The 21,798-nt window shown below is 38.2% G+C and overlaps 1 protein-coding gene across 8 annotated transcripts; it reads right to left on the reverse strand.

Moving 5' to 3' along the window:
- Nucleotides 1-9: 9 nt before the first annotated feature.
- On the reverse strand, nt 10-21,751 carry CRYZL1 (crystallin zeta like 1). Of its 8 annotated transcripts, none has more exons than XM_051630950.1 (15): nt 21,635-21,751; nt 20,712-20,793; nt 20,277-20,368; nt 17,576-17,653; nt 16,972-17,044; nt 16,305-16,349; nt 12,636-12,704; nt 10,639-10,772; nt 9,746-9,857; nt 5,970-5,990; nt 4,795-4,893; nt 3,929-4,050; nt 3,353-3,458; nt 1,939-1,984; nt 10-1,260 (listed from the first exon to the last, which is right to left on the reverse strand). In XM_051630950.1, exons 3-15 carry the CDS (start codon nt 20,340-20,342, stop codon nt 1,161-1,163), a joined length of 1,071 nt encoding a protein of 356 aa, XP_051486910.1. In that variant the 5' UTR covers nt 20,343-20,368; nt 20,712-20,793; nt 21,635-21,751; the 3' UTR covers nt 10-1,160. The 8 variants fall into 8 exon arrangements, with proteins under 8 accessions (XP_051486910.1, XP_051486489.1, XP_051486578.1 ...); XM_051630529.1 differs by having other exon boundaries at nt 5,970-5,993; XM_051630618.1 differs by having other exon boundaries at nt 5,970-5,993; nt 20,277-20,386.
- Between the last annotated feature and the right edge of the window lie 47 nt (nt 21,752-21,798).

Below are 21,798 nucleotides of genomic sequence, written 5' to 3' on the forward strand. Positions count from 1 at the left end.
GGAGATTAATCATGGTTCTGGATAATCTTTATTCGCTCAAATGTTCCCATTTCTTACACTGATTTAAAGTGTTCCACTGTTTGAGCCACCCACACAGTGAAAATGAATAGCACAGTTGAACAGGAAAAAAAAAATTGCACTCAAATAAGAGCAGGTAAGAGGCCAGATGCTTTGAAGAAAGACCAGCAGCTCCTTCCTTACTTCTGATTTGCAGATGGTTCAGAGTCATGGAGGATGTTGGATAAACAGATTCGAACTGTGCAACGCAAAGGACTGCGGTTAAAAGAGAGGAAATGCAAGTGCACAGCATGGAAAGGTCTTACTGGAAAGATACCAGATAGTCTCCCAAGGGAAGTGGGTAGATTCCCCCACATTGGACAGTTTTCAGTCTCAGCTTGACAGGGTGCTGAGCCATCTCATGTAAACTAGAGTAGTACCTAGAAAGGTTGGACCAGATGATCCTTGAGGTCCCTTCTAACCTGGCATTCTGTGATTCTAGGATTCTATGATAATATTACATTAACAAGACACACAAAGAGCCTCAAACATCTGGATGACACAATCAGCTTACGGACTCTGGATTTACTGCCTGAGGCTAAAATGAACAATATCAGCTGTAACTCTTACTGTCGGTGCCATACCTTTCCCCTCAAGCATCCTTGCCAGTTCTGAGGGTTTTGCCTGTCTTCTAATTGAATACAAATTTAACGTGTGGATTAAAGACTTCAGTGTACTGCAGAGAGTGCTCAGTTTCAATGCAGTCAAAAGCAAAAGGTAATCTAAAGGTGACTGTTGGTAGGGGCTGGAGGAAGGAGGACTAATAAAAAAAAAAACACCACTTTTTTTTCCTTTAATTTCTTATGATTGAAAAACAACAGCAACTGAGTTTGCCTGTAGATGTTACTGACATTTGTAATCGGGGCAGGGCAGACAAGATTTGTGTGTCAAGATAACATCTTCAGAAGTGGCTGCTGGGAACATTCTGCTCAACTGCATACAAAATCCTGGAAGACACAGAAGCTTCACAGACCATTTGTGCTGAGGTACAAAAGATCTTTAAATTCTGGTTACAGAATTCTTTTAAAGTGTACACTAATTTACTTTTCAAATACATTACGTTTCTTTATCTTCCACAGCCTTAGAATTCAGGAAATTGTGTGTCAGAACTGGATGACTTGTCTTTTTCTTGCTTGATTCTTCTGAACTATTTCCATAGAAACTTTGGCTTCATACAATGGGATCGGTTCATCCAGCTGAGGCCTACAATGGAACAGTATGTCAAATGTCTGCTGAGCATGCTCAGATCAACAGAAATATTGCAGGACTACAGCTATAGACCTTACTTCCACTATGTAAACTTTACTCCTTAAACAAAATAAAAGTTTTATAGCTTTGCTTGTGTTGACAGAGGAAGGGCTGAGCACTAAAACAAACAGGAATCAGAAGTTAATAAAAATATATCCTTCATGGGGGGTGGGGGGAACTGATGCTGAGGCTTTTGCTCAACAGCAATACTGCTATCCTGTATTAAGAGAAAGGATCTTCCTTTCCCACTTCTTTATGGGAGTCTCCGTATCTAGTGAAACTGCCACTCAGAGATTATTACACAGACCTAATGTTTTACAGCCAACACCATTTCTCAATCAGACACACTGCTGAGCAACCAGTTACATGCTCTTCCTCCCCCAAGAATGTGCTGCCTCTGATAAGTTTTAACATACAGCATAATTGTGCGGTTTACCAAGTTTCCTTGTGCTTAGCCTGTCACCTGACAAATAGAAATAGAACCATAAACTACTTGCTATAAACTAGGTGAGGCACCTTTTCTGAACATCCCAATTTAAATTTGCAGTACAGTGCTGGCAAGAGTCTTCTACTTTTAATGTTGAATTAAAACAAACCAACCAACCAAACAAAAAAACCCCACGCATCTCTCACCTGAAAATGCTACTTGATAATTTCTCCATGATATCTTCTAAGATGGGTATCTAAGAGGACTGTCAAGGTAACAATGTTATACAAAACCAACAGGATCAAGGCAAAACGAACATTAATTCCAATATTTAGATTGCATTTATGCTACTTGTTTATATATCAGAAGCCTCCATTCCTGAAATAGCATGCACAGAAGAAACATGGAAAACGGAATTCTGAAAAGAAAAAAAAAAAGTCAAAAAAGTTAAGACTGAAAAATGTAGCCCACATGAGCACAACATTAATCAGTAAGAACGGTTAATATTCAAAGCTCAAGACATTTTAGAAAGCAATCACCTTGTGATTTCTTCAGATTATATTAATACCATATGGTCAAGAATTTCACAAGATATACAGATACAAAAAATTGCAGATCTTTCCTTTCAACTTTTAAAGTCTGTTTTGTTAAAATGTGCTGGTATTAAAGACACTCCAGCAGATGACAGAAGAAACCTTACCGTTTACTTGGCTTATTATTTAGAGAACTATTCAGTAAGCAGTCAACAACAAAAAAAATGAACTAGAAAACCATCCATGTTAAACTGCAGCCCATAAATATTTCCTTAGTGTGACTGACCTTGCCTAATCTACTTTGCAGTTTAGTGGAGGAGGGGAGGACCTCCTTGCAGTATAGTTGGTCGTTTCAGATATAATGACTTAATCCTCACCTGCCTCTGCTGTTCTGCTAAACTGCAAAAGTGATTCAGCAGATCTCATAATCTGCAGTGCAGTACAGAACAGGGAGGGTCCTTAAAGCCATAAACAGACCAACTTTCAGTTACTTGAAGTGATCCCCTGAAAACTGTCATGCTAGTAGAAAGCTCAGAGTCCAGCTGCTTAAGACCAAATGTAGGTAAGGCAAACGAAGAAGGCACTCCTCTTCCCACACCCACATCTTTGCTCAATAAATTGTACGTACATAACATTGCAAGTAAGAAAAAGGTTAGGAAGCCAAAATATTTTAACTTTTACCATCCAACTGATTGCATTGAGATATACAGATGATGCAACTACTGCCTAAAATAACAAAGAAAATGTCAAAAATGTGATATGCATGACATAAAAACTTAGAGAATCAAATCTTCTTAATTGGTTCAATCTTGAACCAAGATGTTGCAATTTCTCCAGAATGTGTGTCTTCTATTTCAGCACTGCTTCTAATGAAACATAGAGAGTATACTTCAAAGGAATGCAGAAACTAGCTTAAAACATGAGTAGTGTATGTCATATTTTAGTTACATTGTATGCTTAGCTGTGCTGACCTTTAAACCCCTGGTTACAAGACTGAGTGGAAGAGAATCTACTGGTTAGTTTCTTGATTTTATTTCCATCCATTCATATTAGCAGTGAGTATTCAAAATTACCATCAAAAGGATATAGAGATACTTCCCTTGCTGTATATTGGACAAGTTCCATATCTCATCATTCAGAAAGGAGACTGTGGCTCCTTTAAGAAACAAGGAATGGCTATCTGGAGGATCCAGCTTAAACAAAATGAATAAAAATGTCATTTAGTTTTATTTTCCTATAAAGAATAACAGTTACATGGTTAATTTATATTGACAATTAACAAACAAAAACCCAGTCCTTGCCCATTCTTAGAACTTAGCAAACTTGTAATATTTAGAGTTTTAAATGCTACTTTTCTGTTTTATCAAACAGGTCAATACCCTGAAGCAAACAAAACGGATCCTTTCAAATTTGTCAGCATAGCCACACTATTAACATAACTTACTGTCCTCTTAGATCAGACAACCCCAAAATTGTCCCAAAGGAAAATAAAAACATTTACTATTGAAGCTGTATGTTTCCAGTTTTCTGGAAGAGAAAGTTTTTGTAAGTGATAACTGATGTTATTTAACAGTGGGGAACCATTCAGCCATGCCAGAAGCTCACAGACACAGCCATGTGTATATATGGGGTACAAACTAACTTACTGCCACAGTATCTTTACCTGAAGATTTTTTTCTGTTGTTATCCAGTGTCCCCCAACACCAAGAAGAGAAATAATATCATGCTTATGAGGCAGCAACTGTGATTTTGAAGTTGATTCATCTTCAGTGCTATACAATTTAACTGGAGGTGGGGAAGAGGACAAAATAACAGATTCATTTGAGCTCAGAAGAAAATTCTGTTCAGAATGCAACATCCATCTCTTCCTGTACTGAAAAGCCCATACTGTGGAATCCATTGCAGTCCTCGGTCTTCAGGTACAAGCAAGTTACAATATATGCATTTGAATGCACACAATGAAAGATGGTTGTCTGGAACAGCACTACAATTCAATAATAATGTTAGTCATGTGAGAATATCTGAGAAGCTACGAGATTTAGAAAATTCAATATCTATTTCTTTTAACACATTTTAGTGGAACTCCAGGAAGTTCTTCAATTATTTCAGCTAAAAAGAGTAACTTCAGCGTTTTCAATTATTACTACAGTTTTAGAATTACAGGTTGAAATTACTGGTGATTAAGGCATAATTTCTGTATTAAAATAAGGTAGCATAAACAATGATCTCACATATCTACTCTAAACAAATTTTCTTCTTTTAAATTTTAAAAAGAGGAAAATTTCAGACGAATCTAGCAGATGATTAACAGTACTAGATGCTTCCACCAGAGGGTGGTATGAGTAAATCTTAAAGAGAACTTGCTTAAGGAGACTTACTGAGCAAAGATACATACATAAAATTGCATGGGAACAAACAACTAAATGGAATTGTTTGAGGTGATGCAGCCTCCACCTATATTATCTGGAAATAATACATTAAAAACCCATGAATGGTTCTCTGAAGACCAGATTTTCATGATTTACATACCTCCAGCGTCTAGAACAATATCCACTCCCAGACCACCTGTTTCTTCTAAGCAGCTTTCTGCCACATCTATCTTTCCATTTGACACATCTATCACACGAGCTAGGAAGAAAAAATTCTTACATTTGGTCAATTAAAATAAAAATATAGACTTTGAATTCAGAGCAGAACATTTTTAGTTTCTTAAAGTATTACAAGCAAGTTTGCAGGTAAGTTCAACACCAAAAATATGCATTAACTTAATGCAGAAGCAAGACTCACAAGTGTGTCAGGCCAAAAAGGATAAAGTATGCTCCTATGAAAATGAGAAATCCTTCTCTAAGTTAATTCTTTGCTATTCTCCTTTTCCAAAAGCACCTTCAAAAATATCAAGTTCTGGAGTGACTAGCCATGTTATTGAAGCCAAAAGAGTTGCCAAAAGGAGGCACTTTATTTCAAATATCCCAACTTTCAAATTTTCTCTCAAATAACCACAGCATTAATGCTTTGGGAGAGATTTCCAAGCAAAGCTTTCTTCCCTTACTCTACATAAAAAATACCACCTCCTGCCAGTCGCTTGCAGAGCCCTTCTCTTACTACTACAACATGGTGGGAATCAAAAAACTATCCTCCCTGGCATGGAGCCCTCCCTGTCTCTCAGTGCAACTCAGAAGAAAGCATGTAAAAATGTAATCAATACTGTCACTTACAAGGCACTGGCTTGACTGTTCTTATAATTCCAGCAAGTCTTTCAATGTTGTTATATCCATATTTTCTTTAAAATAATGCTTAGTGGCCTTGTTACTTATCTCACAAGATGGATAAATTTATTAATATACTACTTTATGCATGATGTTTCTTACTCCTAAATGGCTCTCTGGATCATTAAATAAAAACTAAGATGGAAGTATTCACACCGCCTCTTGAATTATTTCTGAACTGAAAGTCACTAATATATTTTTTTCTCATTTATCCATGATACCATATTTATAGATGGTTATAAAGACAAGCATTAGGAATAACTAGGGCAGAGAAGCAGCAGCTAAGGTTTTTAGGTTTTTTTTCATAATGATGACGTAGAACAAACATTTAGAAACTAAACAGGCCACAAAAATTATAACTAAAATAATGTCAAATCAATCTGGAGACACATCTCCAAAGCATAGTGGATTAAACTCAAATTTGTTATGTGCACTTACCCACTAAAGGCTGCCGTATACCTTCTTGAATTTATTCACAGGGGTGGGAGAGAAGAAAAATTGCAATTAACTGGTTATTAAGAAGAACACTAACAAATACTCAGTTAAAGCTTTGTGGGGTTTTTTTTGGTTTTTTGTTTGATTTCCCCCCCCCAAATGATAGGATGCATTCAAATTCTTAGGTCAGTCATTCATTTATTTCACTGAAGTCAAATTATCTGGCTGAAGAGAACATACATGGTCATAATTTAATAAAGCTGTCACATTAATTTAATAATGATAGTCACATTCCCTGTATGCAAATAAAATCCCATAATATCCTTTCCTTATTAGTTTCTTCAGTCAAGAAGTTACAAGATTTTTTTCTTAGCATGGCAATTCAACATGGTTTAAAGTTTCTGCAAATAGTTTCAATTTTTGAGAATAATTTGGATTTAATAGACTCAATGCCTGACTATAAAAAAGAAAAGCAATAATTTAATCAGTTTGACTGGTTTCCGATTTCTGCTTAGCAAAAACTTCCAGTTTTGTTACTTAATACAATACTTCAAACAGTACTCATCAAAACCCCATCCAATTTCTTCCCAGCAAAATGCTGTAACAATTTCTCTCCACTGTGTAAAAGGCTAAGCAACAAATTCTAATTTTCTATAATAATTTATCATTTACACAAAATTTCTCAAAAAACATTTGTAAATTTGTTCAGTTTCTTCTGTGAGTTGCACAACCAAAGTAACATAATTTTGGCTGGCAAAAAGACTTTCGTTTCTCCCTTCTTTCACTGTTGCTGAGAAGTAAAAATATCTAAATTTCCTCAACTTGCTACCCGAGTTTACTCTCACCCAGTTAAATTTTGCTACAGAGTTCAAAGACTGTCACACAAAAGATCTGCTTTCTTTACTGAACATGCTCAAAAGAGACATAAAATCACTGATTAGTGCTTACCACAAATGTATTCATAGAAAGCTCAATATTGGTTTTAAAGAAAAAAAAAGCAAACTAACAAAAAAAATAATAAAGTAGGAGTGTAACCTAGGCAACAGAAGAAATATGTATGTATATACATGTATTTTTTCTTCCGTTCTCTAGCCCAAACTCATCATATTATTTTTCTAATACTCTGTCCCTAGTCTGAAACATAGGCATTAACATTTCAAAATTTGATGCAACCCCCTCCTTCATATTATTATTATATTTACTCCAAAGGCTACTGAAGCCATGCAAAGACTCCATCCTGTTGCTCCAAATATGAATCCTTAAACATTAACAGGAACTTCTACTTCAGGCACTGGAATAATATATATTTTAAAACACCCCAAAACCCCAAAAGGAAAAAACAGGCTATTTGCTTTTACACTCAAATTTTTTCTCTTTTCAATGCTGTACCTGGGTTGTATCTCTTTATTTGAAGTAAAGATGCTATTAAATGTTTCCCCCTAATGTTTATGTTCCACAAACATTTGCAAAAATGCTAAACTATTGTTGCAAAACAAGCACACACAGGAACAAGATAAGTAAAGGCCTTTTCACTGCACAAGATGGTTATTTCAGCCATTTTACAAACCAGCTAGTTATGCTATACACAGATAACACAAACTGCTGCTTATTGACAACTGATAAGACTCCTGCTAAAAACTACACAACAAAACCCAACCCATTAAACAACCACAAAACTGAAAAAGAGTCCACCCACAGACATTAGAAGCCAGCTTAGGTAGAGCCAGCCACACCTGCATTATGTAGAGCATTTGTTTTATAGTAACATTCATGTAACTTAAAAATGCCAACAAAAAGTACATATGCCAAGAAACCCAAAGTCATATTCGTGTGTGCTGGCAGGGATATCATAATAAAATTAAATGCAAAGTCCTTTCTTAACCAATACATTCTTCATATGACTAGCAAAACGTACCCATAAAATATTACAAAGCAAAGTTTTAGGTATTTTTTATTTACTCTTTTACCTTGTAACAGCTGGCATAACAAACCTCTACATATCAGTAGCATTCACAAAAATGCTTTCTGTTCTGATGTCTATAATGTATACTGTTACAGTAAAAGAGACTTCTGAAATAAGGAAAAAATAGCTTTTCTGCAAAACTGCAAAAAAATAGAGGTAATATAAAAACCCAGAGACATAAGTCTGCCAGGTCTTAGGAGAAATTATTACATTTCCCAACACAAAACTTTGCAGTTCCTTGTTGAAGATCATTCAGGCTAGACAGCAAAAACGTCTTTCTCCCTGCTCTTGTGTAATAACCTCTGCACAGCACTCCACTTCCTGCTGCATTATCAGCACTCCAAAGCCACTACTGGAAGAGCTAAATACTCATTTGGTAGGCTGGAAGTGAATCACTCCCCAACACTGCAGATGTGCGTGAACGTGCAGCCCCAGAATGCACATGCACACTGTGTTGTCTCTGTGCTTCCACTGCCAGTTCTGTTCTCGGGAGCCAGAAAGGAATGAAAATTGACAAGAACTCCGTTCTCTCTGTGTCTAAAGAGCAGTTCTCTGGCTTATTTCATCCCTCTGCTAGCTTACTATGCTTGAGCCAGCAGAGAGAACACAAGGACAATACTATGTGCACCTGCATATCAGCAATGCCTGATTTTAGTGAGTCACTTGAGAGAGGAGATTTGAAAACTGCTCTAATTCTCCATTTGGAAAGCCAAGATCACTAACAATATTTCTATGCAAAACAACAAAGGAGAAAGGAGTCAGAGTCAGGGACAGTTAACCTTGACATTCTCTTTTTAGTCAGATCTCATTTTAACCCATATATCTTTTGATTGATGCGACTGTAATATACACAGACATGAAAACTGAGTACACAGTGCTTTCCCCACAAAGATATTCCTACAAGAGACACAGCTACTCATACTGCTTTGAATGACAAACACACACTGAAAAATAAACTTGCTGATTATACTGGGGCAGTCTATTCATTTTGGAAGTATCATATTTTGTTCACTGTACAGCAAAGTTCAAGGACTGCAATCAAAACTGGAGTCTGCAATGCCATTTTAAAACTGTCTGAATACAGAAATTTTTCTACTTCCACCACTCTGCAGCACTGAAGTAAGAAAAAGTTTGATCAGGATAGATGCTGATAGGTTTTTTGTAGACTCTTTTCCCATGATCTAAACAGCACTGTTATGTTGAGGAAAAAAATGAAATTAAGTATCAAAGGGAAGAAATGGAAGAAGTCGTAGATGAATGCCAGTATTACATCTAATGCAAAGCTCATTTGGAAAACAGGAAAAAGCAGAGCCTTTGAGCATCCAGCTACAGTTACAACAGTACTTGAAAGTGAGCTGCCACACAGGTTGATAAAATACTGTTAGAAGTAATTTGAGTCTGATGAATACTGTATCTCAAGTACATGATTACATCTGAACTCTGGCTCAGGTACCTAGATTACATACTGTGATACTGATGATTTAGTAAAGCTTTCTTCTTGTTCACAAAAGACAATTTTATAAAATTAAACAACTTCTTGAGTAGTTAGGCCAAAAGCCAGCACTTGAGCGCTACTGCATGAGATGCAAAACACTGATAGTCATCACAACTTAAATGAAGAATACAAATGCCATTAAATACACATAAAACAGAAATTAAATACCTATGGAGTACAGAATAAACTTTAAAACTATTTAATTAGACTGTTTATAAACTTGCATTTCAGTTTTCAGCTACTGAAATAAGTACCTAGACAAAAAAAAAATAAATTCAAGACATTCTTTAGCATAAACTTAAGCATTGAAGTATAACTTACCCACAGGAGGTCTAAGCCTCTCCAGGTACTGCTTATCTTCAAGACTGTATGCAGTAGAGATTACTTTAGCTCCTCTATGTTGTGCTAACTGAATAGCTATTGTACCGAATGGCTGCAGAAGAAAAAAAAGTAGATTAATTTATTTACAGGAACAATTTGGTGCAGTTTAATCAAGATTATATCGCAAAGGACATTCAGGAAACGTCAGGGGAGTATCCAGAAAAGCACTTACTCCTTTAATAAACCACATCTGAACCAAGAATTTGAATATTCACAGATCTGTTTCTGGTCCGAGTGAGGCCAAGAAAGTATTTTCATCAACTGGGAAGCTCTGAACAAACTTTTAGCAGTTAACTACTTCTGCTCTTCAAAAAAATAGCTCAGCACAAGTACCATAACTGCAATTGCAACTTGTACCTTTGGGCTTGCTTGCTTGTTGGAGGAAGAGTGCTAGCAAGGAAAAAGCCCCAGCCACATTTGCATTAATGAATCTTGGCTGAGGCAAGCTACACATCTTCATTAGCGAAAAAGATTGCACTAATGCAAATGAAATTATTTATATCCAAGAGAAGTTAAAAAGCAGTGGTGGGAAAGGAATACAAAATTAAGGCGCTTTCCTCCAGTTATACCTGAGGGCTTAGGTGTAAAACACCAGAAAAGAACTACCTCTGCACTACATACACAAAGGACTGTATTCTTGGCTCAGCATCTTAAGTGGGAGGGCTCTTTCCTATTCATCCATTAAGTTAAAGGCATTGCCAGGAGTAAAAGAAAAGGCTTGATAAGTTTAGTATGTTGTAAAAAACCAAATCATTCTGGTGATAAGACAGTTACTTAGAGCAGAGGTAACCTTTCTGTTCCAAAATCGTTGTTATTGCACAGTTGTTACCTACACTTGCTCCATCCATTACAAGGACAGTTTTTCCAGGAGAGACTTGTGAAAGGTAGTGTAAAGCTGTGTATGCTCGGACACCATCGCGAACAGTCCCGGCTGCTTCAACCCAACAAACCTTCTCTGGTTTACGAACTCATTTGGGGGAAGCAAACAAACAAAAACAGATGAGAAAATAAAAAGCAGCAAGTCCCTGATATTTCACTCAGAACTATTTTTCAGACTTCATACATTTCTAAAAAGTGACAAAAAATTATACAAGTCATATCATCTACAGGTGTAATTATGAACCATTTAATAAAGCAATATTCTGATATTGTGTGCCTAACATGGTAATGGTAGGTCAGCTACATGGAGGTCTAGTGGAAAAGGCCATTATAATTCCAAGAATAAACAGTTTACTTCTGCAGCACTCTTGTGAGTAAGTTTAAATATAACTACAGTATTTATACAGGAAAAAAGAGAGACCCACTTCCTATCATAACCTCCTGGCAGAAATTACCCAAGGAGGTCTCTTATTTTACAAAGATAATTCTGACACAGAACATTATTTGTCACGTCTGTTTTCTGTTTTCTCTACCTACAAGACACTTGTTTTCCCATTCTATTCACAGGCTTAAAAGCCTAGGGGAGGTAACATTAATGAAGTACTTGTGTTAACTAGAAATCACAAGTTCAAACACCATTTTTAATGTCAGCAATTTACACAATTTAGCAGACACCTCGATACTAAGCCAGAAAATCATCACAGCCCAGCTGAGAGTCTAGCATAGAACTGAATTAAGTAAGAATAATTCCCTTGAGGCACACTAGAAAGGAAAAAAGACTGAAAAAGTTTGGTCTGCCCCTTTAAGCAAAAGAACTGACAGTGAAGCTATGAAACAACATATGCCGTGCAATCACCTGGGTTCATTTATCAGTGTGCTGGAAAAGCATTCTAGGGATCATCGCCAGCATCATCACTTCGTGTGCCAGTTCATACTACTTAGTACTGCTTAAGTCAGCTATTGAAGGTAATACAAAGTCAGAAATATTCTCTGCCTATAACTAATGTAAATAAGCGATAAGGGAGCACAGACATCTAGATTTAATTTTGCTTGATTTGTACTTTTTAAGTGTTAGAAAGAATAAACATTATTTTTTAATCTCCATGAGTTCCTGACTTATTTTGCAGAAATTGGCATAGCTAGTCAGGAATATTTAATCTTCAAACAAGTCAAAATAAATAATACTTGTTTATTTTTCATACAAAAAAATTGTAGAGGATATTTTACCAAATTTTCTGGAAAAAAAAAAAAAGTAGGGTTTTGGTATAAAGAAATTTAAAGAAGTCACCTCATAACTACACAGCTTGAATTCATGGACAGTCACAGAACACAATACAAACTAATCTGAGCAAACTAGTAGCTTGCTCTGAATACAACAAACTGTAGGGAGAAGCTCATATATTCCCAGATTCAGTATTCTACACATAAAAGCACTCCTTGCTGCAGGAGAAAACAGAAACTCATAAGAATTGAAAGGAATGTTTCAATATTAGGTTTTCCCCAATCCTCAGTCCCCAAAAATTCCTTTCTCCAGATTCCAGTCTGCTCATTTTATCCCATCTGTTAGTCCCATCACAAGTAATGTCCCTGGACTGAGTCGAAGTGAGGAAAAAAGAAATTTCTCCTAATTTAATTTTGTGACTGATGAGGTGAGGAAATAGTAGAAAGACGGTGAAGGAATAAAAAAAAAAGTCAGAAGGGAAAAAAAAAAAGCCAGCTTGTGTGGTTTAGGGACAATATTAATCCATTAGATGATAACAGCAAAAGAAAAAACCCTTGAGAAGACGTAGTAAAAGTTTCTATGAACTGGTGGAGTAGACAATGTCTGAATGTTGCTATACAGAACAAGCTTGCTAAAGGTTCAGATTAATCAACTCCTTATGAGAAAAGGTAAACCAAAGTCTAAAGCTATAGTAAATCTAAATACTAGCAAAATACATGAACAACATACCCAGATAGTGTTCATGAACTAGAATAACTTCACAAAGACCAGACTCATCAGAATCCAGGGGCAAAATTCCTGGAAAAAAAAAAAAAAAGGAACACAGACATTTAATTTCAAACAAGCATACATTATAACCTAAACAAGCTCCTAATGAAACTGTTAGTCCCACTTGGTCTATGGTTCAGCTACTCTTTTGTCAGGCTTAGGACAGGCTAAGAAAACTTTGCAAGGTAACAACAGCCTGTAAATTCTATGGGTGCAGTGCACAAGTTGGTTCCAAGGGTGCTCCAAATGCCATTTTGGGGTTAGAAAGAGAGAGAATGGGGACACTAGCGAGTGCTTTTTTGGCTCCTGGCATGCTGAATTTTTGTCAGGTCATGTCTGAACTCATTTCACACTGCTCTCACTCTGTTAGACCTTCCTGCTCCTGCTCTGGGCCATGGCTAACACAGATGAAAATTGAGCTCCATGTTGCAGATGGGCACAGACCAACCCACGCTACAGGTACCTCTATTCTTCCATCCTGATGTCTCTAAGTGTGTTGTTAGCAAGGGCAACAAAAAAGGCACAGAAAGAAGCAGAGGAAGAACAAGCAAAAATGTGTGAGTGTAAGTTTTAAAAAGGTGGCATAGAGAAAAGGATCTGAAGGAAGAAAGTTGCTAATGGAAGACAGAGAAATCAAATACAGGACAGAAGAAAAAAAAAGAAATCCATCTTGGCCAGAGGGCTTTTTTCCTCCACTGGCCAAATAAGGAGATTCATGAACAGTAGGTTCTGCCAACTAATCAGTCTTCTGAATATATGTACCCTCTTTCCTCAGTAAAACAGTATTTTCTTCCCTCTCCCATCCAAATCTTATACTCCATTTAGACCAAAGCAAGGGTTTTGACTTAAAATGCTCACCAAGTTTGACTGCTGTTTCCAGCCTTTCACAATTCCCATTTAAAATGGTGCCCTACAGTGGTTGTATACATCTGCAGATGTCTCTAGGGTTTATCTATGGAGTAACAATAATAAAAGTAATAATAAATCTAAAGTAGCTATCTACAGCAGCTATTGTGCAATTAAGACATAATGCAAGAAGGGCAAGAATCAGAACAGAAAACGCTTTCTTACAACATTACTATCAATTCTGTCTTACTTTTATAATTGAAGTAATCCTCTAATACTTGATTATTTATGTATACAGTAACAGGGCATATGGAAGGAGTGACATGCAAACTGGTTAACCACCAGTAAATCTAAGCAGGTACATTTTTATTTAGATTCATCTCTTCAATTTGTGGCTGATTTAACTCTCAGAATATTTTCCCCTGCACTTATTTTAATAAGGAACATGGCATAATTGATGGCTAAAAGACACTGAGAGCAACAAATAAAACCGACTGTAACTCTGAAATTAAGTCAAGAACTTATCTCAAAACATGATCTTTTGCTGGTCTAAGGGTTTACTACTGTATTTTTCTTAACCAAACAAATTATTATGTATAATACGATAGATTATATAGACAAAGAAATCTCCTCTGGAAGATTAAAGGATCAGAAAAGCTTTAAAAGCAAGAAACAATTCTTGGTATGATTTTAGGAATAGGTTAAGGATTTAACACATCAAGTTCTTCCGGTGAGCACAGTACTATTCTTACATGAAAAAGAGTAGCTTCATAGATAAGGACAATATTGCTATGTTATTACTGTTAAACTCAGTAAGGGGTGTGTGTATCTACACACACAAACCAGGACTATACTCTTTGATAGAAGGAGAGGCTTTTTTCTAAAATTCAAGCAGAAATATTTTTCTGACAAGTGTGTATTTTGGGACAGTTTGATATTATTAAACACACAAGTAACCAAACCATTTGGCAATAGCTAATTTTCTTTTAAATCTTTTCATTCATTAACTATGTATAAACTCACAGCAAAAGTGACTGGTAAGTATGCTTGTTAGGAAAGATTTACCATAATAGACACATTTTACCCTATCTTTTGTTTTTATAGCATCTATATTTTAGGCATAAGGTTGAACAGCTGTTTGAAAGGGAATTATATGACATTTCACTATTTAAAGAACTGGGTTTCTTTCTTTTAGGGTTAAAAATATTTAACACTGTTTTCTTCATCTTCCTATTTCCACACATGTAATTCTGACTTTTCTGTACCTGCATTCGCAAACATTCAGTATTCAAGAAGAAAAACCTCTGACAACAGCAGTCTCAGACAAAATCTATCTGCTCCCTCTATTCCCTTCATGTCAGATTTACAATGAAGTATCTCAGATGATTCAAACTAATTACTCTTTGAATTAAAAAGAATGGAATCGGGTCTGCTTCACAAAAAAACAAACCCTCCCATAACCACTCAGAACATCACTTAGACTTGAGTCCACTGATGTATTTTCAGAGAGTTTTGGTTTGTTTGGTTTTTTTTCTTAACTACTTACTAAAACTATGTACCTTCAGCTACAGCAGAAGGGAACTGAAACACTATTTTAAATTATTCAACAGATGCTGCATAGTTCAGTAAGATATTTACCAAATGAGCAATACTGTTTACAATAATGATACTATTTACAGTTCAAAGTTAAATTGTATGCAATTTCAGAAAACGCCTGGCCATAACTGTTCTACTTTATTAAACAAAGAAAAGCCACTTCTGTACCCCATAAAATGGAATATTAATTCCCAACTGTAAGACTCACAACATTTGTTGTGAATAATAGTATCACGTTATTCCATTAGAATTAAGCTAATTATATGAAAGTTCTGCCAAAGCTTTACCAGGAAAAGAAAAGCCTCAAACACTTTCCATGTGACCTGGAAGTCTGTTTTAAACAATCAAAGTACAGTGATTACCACTTGCCTTTCTGATGCGTTTCTCTGACAATAATGTTATAGTAGGATCATAAAGTGTAGACTCCCTGTGGTTAAGTTAGAGGGGAAACAAGTCCACTTTCAAGAACTCTAATGTACAGTAAAATTCAAGATTCTGGAAAATGAGCAGCTTGAATCGGGGTTTTGTTTCAAACGTGGCCTTGTATTTAGCAAAACACCTGAGTACACGTACTGTTTTTTGGCAAACCAGAACATCAGCAGAACTGGTGAATCTACTTGCATGTTTAAGTTAGGACCACTCTTAATTTCCTAATTCAAACAGGAATTGACATGGCTCAGAAGAAAGTGAACAGTCTTCAATGTGCTCAAACAAGAGAGTCATTACTAATAGTTAAAAGTATATTTTTGTATCATCCTCGAGAAGGCAGGAAATATAAACCTAGATTTTGTATCATCCACAAAAAATTAAAAGATACAAATTAATTACATCAGGATGGTGTTATAAATACAAATAATTGTATATGTATTCAGATGGATGCCTTTAGAACACTCCTTCCACATGGCTAATTGGACCCATGTGTATATTCTTAAAGATCTGGTGAATGCAGCAGGACTATGACAGATTATGTCAGCTGGGGACCTGGACTCCCTTTCTTATAACAAAAAAATGTTGGTAAGAGAACACTCACAGAATACCATTCTCATTTATAAGAGTTTATTCATGTAACACTAGTTGAATATTTGAAAATAAAGGTCTAATTGCCACTTTCGCAATTATTATATCCTCAGCCACTCATTATAAAAAACTTACTGTGTTAGTTTATAAGGCAAACAAGCATTAACTTACCCACCACTTCATCATCTGGCTGAAAAAAGGTCACTTTTCTTCCAACTCATGAAGAACACATGAAAAGGAGGAAAGAAGGTATGAAGAGAAGAGTTTATAGCTGAAATTGAATGTACAATTGAGAACACTGTTTATCACTCGCTCACAAGACTGCTAGTGGTGTAAAAATCTATTAAATATGCACATACCAAGCCCAACTGTTTAATTCACTAAACTTTGGCACCTCATGCACAAAGTTATGTGCAAGTACACACACACCTATGTGTTTAAAAGATCTAGGCTTTAAACTAAGCATCAAAGATGGATACACCGCCAAAATTCTTGAATGTAATTATAACCTTACTATTCCAGCAAATTATTTTTACAAATGAATTAAAGATTATTATAGCATGTGCTCGTAATATCTTAAGATCTCGGTGTATTTCATTTGGAAAGCTGTCATGCTGCTTTTTTTTTTTTTAAACTCTGAACAGACATGCAGGAATTATATTTGAGTTCCCTTTTTTACTTTCACTTCAGTATCATTACTGACTTGGGGGAAGCCTCATTATGAAAGCAGATAGTTCCTGTGATCAAAGGCATCCCATGCAAACAGCATGTATTTGCTTTGGATTACTGGGCCTTAATTATTGCACTATAGCCTCACAAGACAATGATACTAACTTACCTTCCAATACAACTCCAGAAATTTCTCGACCAACAGGCAGAAGATCCTTCTCCAGTTTTATTTCTGACAGAAGCTAAATGAAAACAATGGTTGCAACATTCTTACTAAGGCTCAAGATTTGCCTATTTATTATCATCTTACAATGTTTGATATACACAGAAAGTTGAGCCATTACCAAAATGTTATCTGAGAGAAAAAAGAACACACATTTCTCATTTAATACTATAAACACTGCACTGTTTTTCTGTATTTAAATTTAGAAGCAGATTAAAAAGATAAAAACAGAGTTATTAACAGCCAAGCCAAACTGTGACTTGAAGTCAGTATGCAGAGGACGATAAAAGGGATTTACTGTAAGAGAACTCACAAATGACACCAATCCTTTTCCATAAATTAGGAACCAAATTACAGGTGCTTTTTATTTAAAGAGATATGCAAGAATACCACATAAATCCTGTGCCCTCTTTCTTAGCAGTAAAGCCATATCCTCAGATGGCATAAATGGAATTGTGCCAACTACCAGCTAAGGCCCTGGCTTAGATCTTCAACGGAAACTGTAAACACCTCTAGCTTTCAAGAAAAAAAAAAAAAAAAAGGCAAATACCTTTGTATCTATCCAGCTCAGTGCACAGGCTCTAACTTGTACCTTCACATCATTGTCTCTCATAGGAGGAAGGTTTTCCTAGGAGAAATGTATAGATGTTACATGATAAAATGGAACATGAATGTGCTAGTAGGATCCCTCTCAAGCTCTTGAAAGCACTTTTTCCAGAGTCTTTATGTTGTTTTGTAGTCAGAACAAGACATTTCTTTCAATGAAAACAGAACTGATACCACAATGGATTTACAACACCATTTTGAGTACATGTGTATTACTATTACATACTGACAAGTAGACCTTACTAAACCTTAACAGACACTGACATTTTTTTTCTTCCCTACCTGAAACAATTCTAGTAGATAATTACCTACCTACTCTCTGTCTAACAAAGAGAAAGAAGCAGATCTTTATTGTTACGTGATTGAGAATTTTAAAATAATTTTTACATGAATGTCTGACATATATACTGACTGACATGCTGAGGTAAATATTCAAGATGGTGTGAAAGAAATAGCACCGATAAGAACTGTTGTTAAGTCCCACAAATGATGGGCACAGTGTTCTACTAATGAAGTCTCTCCTTACTGTTTCAACATTTGGTTTTGGGATTGATACCTGAAATGATTTTAAGTAGTTGAATACTTAATTAGCTGAGTTCTGAACTATTGACTCCATACAACTGTTGAAGAGCTACCTCAGGTACTGGAGGCAAAATACTGTATTTCCATGTTATACTGTAGTCTGCAGTCTAGACGTCTATTAGAATTGAAGGTGAACCACTTACCAGAAAGTCATGCAAGAGCTTTGTTTCTACTTCTGAAGTTTAGATACATACTCAAGGGTTTAAGTTTCCTTTTATTTATTTTTTTAAACTCTTCCCAAGAAACAGCTCTTCCTTTTCTCCTGGGCTTAGCAACATGAACAGTAACCTCTGTCCAAGGAATATTGAGCTGAACTTTTTCTCACCCCAGCTGAGTTAAACACTTGCTGTTCCTCTAAAATTGCAAGGCATTTTGCCAGTCAGCCTGACCTCCTGCTCCTCAAACAAACCCAAGTGGGTCTCACTCTTCATTACACAAAACAGAAAAGCCATTAAACTGTTGAACCATAAAAATTCTGCCTCCCCATTAAAAAAAAGTAAAAAAAAAGTTGGAACCAAAGGGACTTACGCATTTTATGTAAATTTAAGATGGCATTATCATTCAAAACTACCCTTTTGTTATGCATAGCTTAATGAACCTAAGTACTGCTACAATGCACAAAATAAAATTGCTTGTCTTCATAAAAGAATACAAGTCTTAAGAAGAAAAAGAGACCATGAAGAGCTTGTGCTGTTCACTGGTTCCTGCCTTCAAAATTTAAATATGTAATTATTAGGAACTGACCAAACACCACATAAGAAGGTTTCCTACATAAATTCTTCATCCAAGCTACTGATTTCTCATTACCCACCTTCTGTTCCACTAAGGTCTCCTCAGCCAACTGGCTTTCCTTTTCCTCACCTTTTTCAACATTTATTTCTATTTAAGATGAGGATTCCATAGCACTGGTCGTTACACAGACACCTGCAGAATCAGTTCCTGTCTGAAGAGATTTAAATAGGCAAGTAGACAGATAAAGTCTATGCCCAAGAGTGTAGTTTCAAGATCTGCTTTGGCTTACCAGAGCTGTCTGGCTCACCTGTTGCCAGCATCTACATATTACTATCCCCTCCTTTGTGTTGGAGCTAGGAATCATGGAGCCATCACAGTTATGTGAACTAACTGGGTAACATATTACTAGTTTCCACGTTGGCAAGCAAGCTGATCCATCTCATAGCTCCATGACTCATAAAACCATTACAAGGAAGAGAACAAAAATGTGCCACTGAAAGGTGAACAAACCTTTTCAGCAAAAGCACAACCAGTTTAAGCAGATCTAAGACTGATCCATGAATATGCACCTCAGTTGCAGCAAAATCACCCATCTCATTGCATGAGGTAGTTCAGGCAGTTTGTTAGGTGTGCTTCAGTGCACTTCACTTCAGTTCAGCACTACATTATTTCACTTCGATATATGGCTCATTGATATTTTTAGGTCTCTATTTTACACAGGTGTATATATAGGTATCTACAGTAACCTATTCTGTACCGGTAAGATATTTCAGAACACAGGTTCACATCTTCGAAACCATGTGAGCATTTCTCTACTGTTCAGACACCCATACCACATCAATATGCACTCACTGACATCCTACTTCAGCCATATGCCACAAGCTCATATGTATGTACCTATCTAATTAATGTTTGCATCGAAGTGACAAAGACTCTTTAGCACAATACTCTATAACTATAATAGCACACTAAAATAACACACTCCAAACATGACAGATTTCTCGTGCTACGTTTCTACTTTATCAGTGACCAGAAAATCAAACCAGGAGAATCCACATGAAGCCAGGGTTAATTTGTTATGCCTGCAAAACTTGTTTTTAAAACATGGACAGCAAAGCTGGACACAGAAATTTGGCGCTTGTCTTGCTAAGTGCTGCATGATGGTAAAATACACCTTCCCTACTTTCATCTACCTGCCTGTATGTGCAAGGATTACACCAGTTCTTTTTTAAGCCCACAGAAGAGTTAGGTATTTCAATTCCCTTGTGGCATTCAGCCACACTCTCTTCTTCCACTGAATGATTAATAGCGCTATTGTGATCAGAACTTACTCTTTCCTGGAAGACAAATGTCATTTCCTCTCCAGATGAATTCTGCTGACCATACAAAGCCTTCATAGTGATTTGAAGACCCAGCAACCAACCTGCAATACATGCAGTATCTATAAAGCAAACAAGTTAGCAAAGCTTTACGTTACTTGATAAGCAGAATAGAGATTGTCTGCAAGCAACACAGGGCCTATGAGTCCTTCCAGATCAACAGGTAAGGCAAGACACAGTCACAGGTTCCAGCGTTGCTGTTGACCATAATACAGCAAACACTAGGTGCTGAGGATGCACAGCAAAAGGCAACGAATGATACACAAGATTTACTGACTGGGGGTCCAATGCAGATGTATTGTTTGCCACCCCGGCTGAAAGGCTCACACTTTGACTACCTCTGACAAAGGGCAATGTGGCCCAGTGCAGGAATAATAGGAACCTTACCTATGACTTCACTAAAAACCACAATTTGGGTTTTTGGTCTCCTCTCCCAACTTGGTGTACGCCGCCCTTAACAAACCACAGCCTTTCGGAGAGAAAAAGAAACACACTTTTAAAAAGAGGCCGCTTCAAGCTGCAGGGAGGAGAAAGGCAAAGGGCAGAGGGGCAGAAACCCGTGTGGCCACGACACGGCTTTTGGCTGCCAGCACTATCACCCCACGGGACGCCCGAGCTGGAAGGGACGGCCCCGAGGCACCCTTCCCTTCCCTTCCCTTCCCTTCCCTTCCCTTCCCTTCCCTTCCCTTCCCTTCCCTTCCCTTCCCCTCCCGCAGCGCGGACCGTTCTCGGGGCGCGCTGGGGGGGGGGGTACGGGGGGGGGTTCCCCCGGGGTGGGGGGAGCTGCCCAACCCCTCCGAGCGCCCCGCTCCTCCGGCCACGCCGCTGCCGCCGCCTTCCCACACCCGGCAGCGGCGCCCAGACCCAACGCCGCTCCGAGCGCCCGCCTCTGCCGCCGCGCCCCAGGCAGCGGGACCCTGCCCACCCGAGGGGCCGCAGGCCCACCCGAGGCACCCGGCCCCCTTCGCCCCGGGGCCACCCGCCGGGAAAGGGCCCCCCCCGGGGAACCGAGACGCCGCCCCGGCCAGCGCCGCCGGTGGCCAGGACAGACCGCGACTGCCGCCGCGCTCCCCGCCCCGCACCCTCCGGCCGGCGCGGGTCCCGCCCCCGCGCCCCGCCCCGCCCCGCCGCCCGGGAGCTGCCGAGGGGCGGAGGCGGGATGGCCGGGGCTGGCCGGGCCGGCTGCCGCTCCCGGGACCACGCGGCCCAGCCCGCTCCCGCTCCCCTGCCGCCGAGGGGCAGCGCCCGGCGTGACCTCCCGAAAGCGGGGGGGGCGGGGAGGGAAAGCGAGAAACGCCGGCTTGAATTACCCTGGTGTCAAAGAAAGGGGGCCCCGCCCCCGCGGGCGCGTCTGGCCGGTGGCGAGCAGGGAGCCCGGCTGCCCCTTCCCCTCCTCCCCCCCGGGCCCCGCTGACCCCCTCGGCGCGGGAGCGGGCCCTGGCGCAGCCCGGATTGGCCGCAGGAGCGCGGGTCC

The sequence above is a fragment of the Apus apus genome, chromosome 1, assembly GCF_020740795.1.
Source record: "Apus apus isolate bApuApu2 chromosome 1, bApuApu2.pri.cur, whole genome shotgun sequence".
In the NCBI taxonomy this organism is placed as follows: domain Eukaryota; kingdom Metazoa; phylum Chordata; class Aves; order Apodiformes; family Apodidae; genus Apus; species Apus apus.

Excerpts from the sequence above, each read along its gene's own strand:
- CRYZL1 (XM_051630529.1), bottom strand. The coding sequence starts at position 20,342 with ATGAAGGCTTTGTATGGTCAGCAGAATTCATCTGGAGAGGAAATGACA. Across the intron at positions 10,773-12,635 it reads AGTTCATGAACACTATCTGG|TTCGTAAACCAGAGAAGGTT; the intron begins GTATGTTGTTCA and ends CCCCCAAATGAG. Across the intron at positions 9,858-10,638 it reads TTGTAATGGATGGAGCAAGT|CCATTCGGTACAATAGCTAT; the intron begins GTAGGTAACAAC and ends TTTCTTCTGCAG.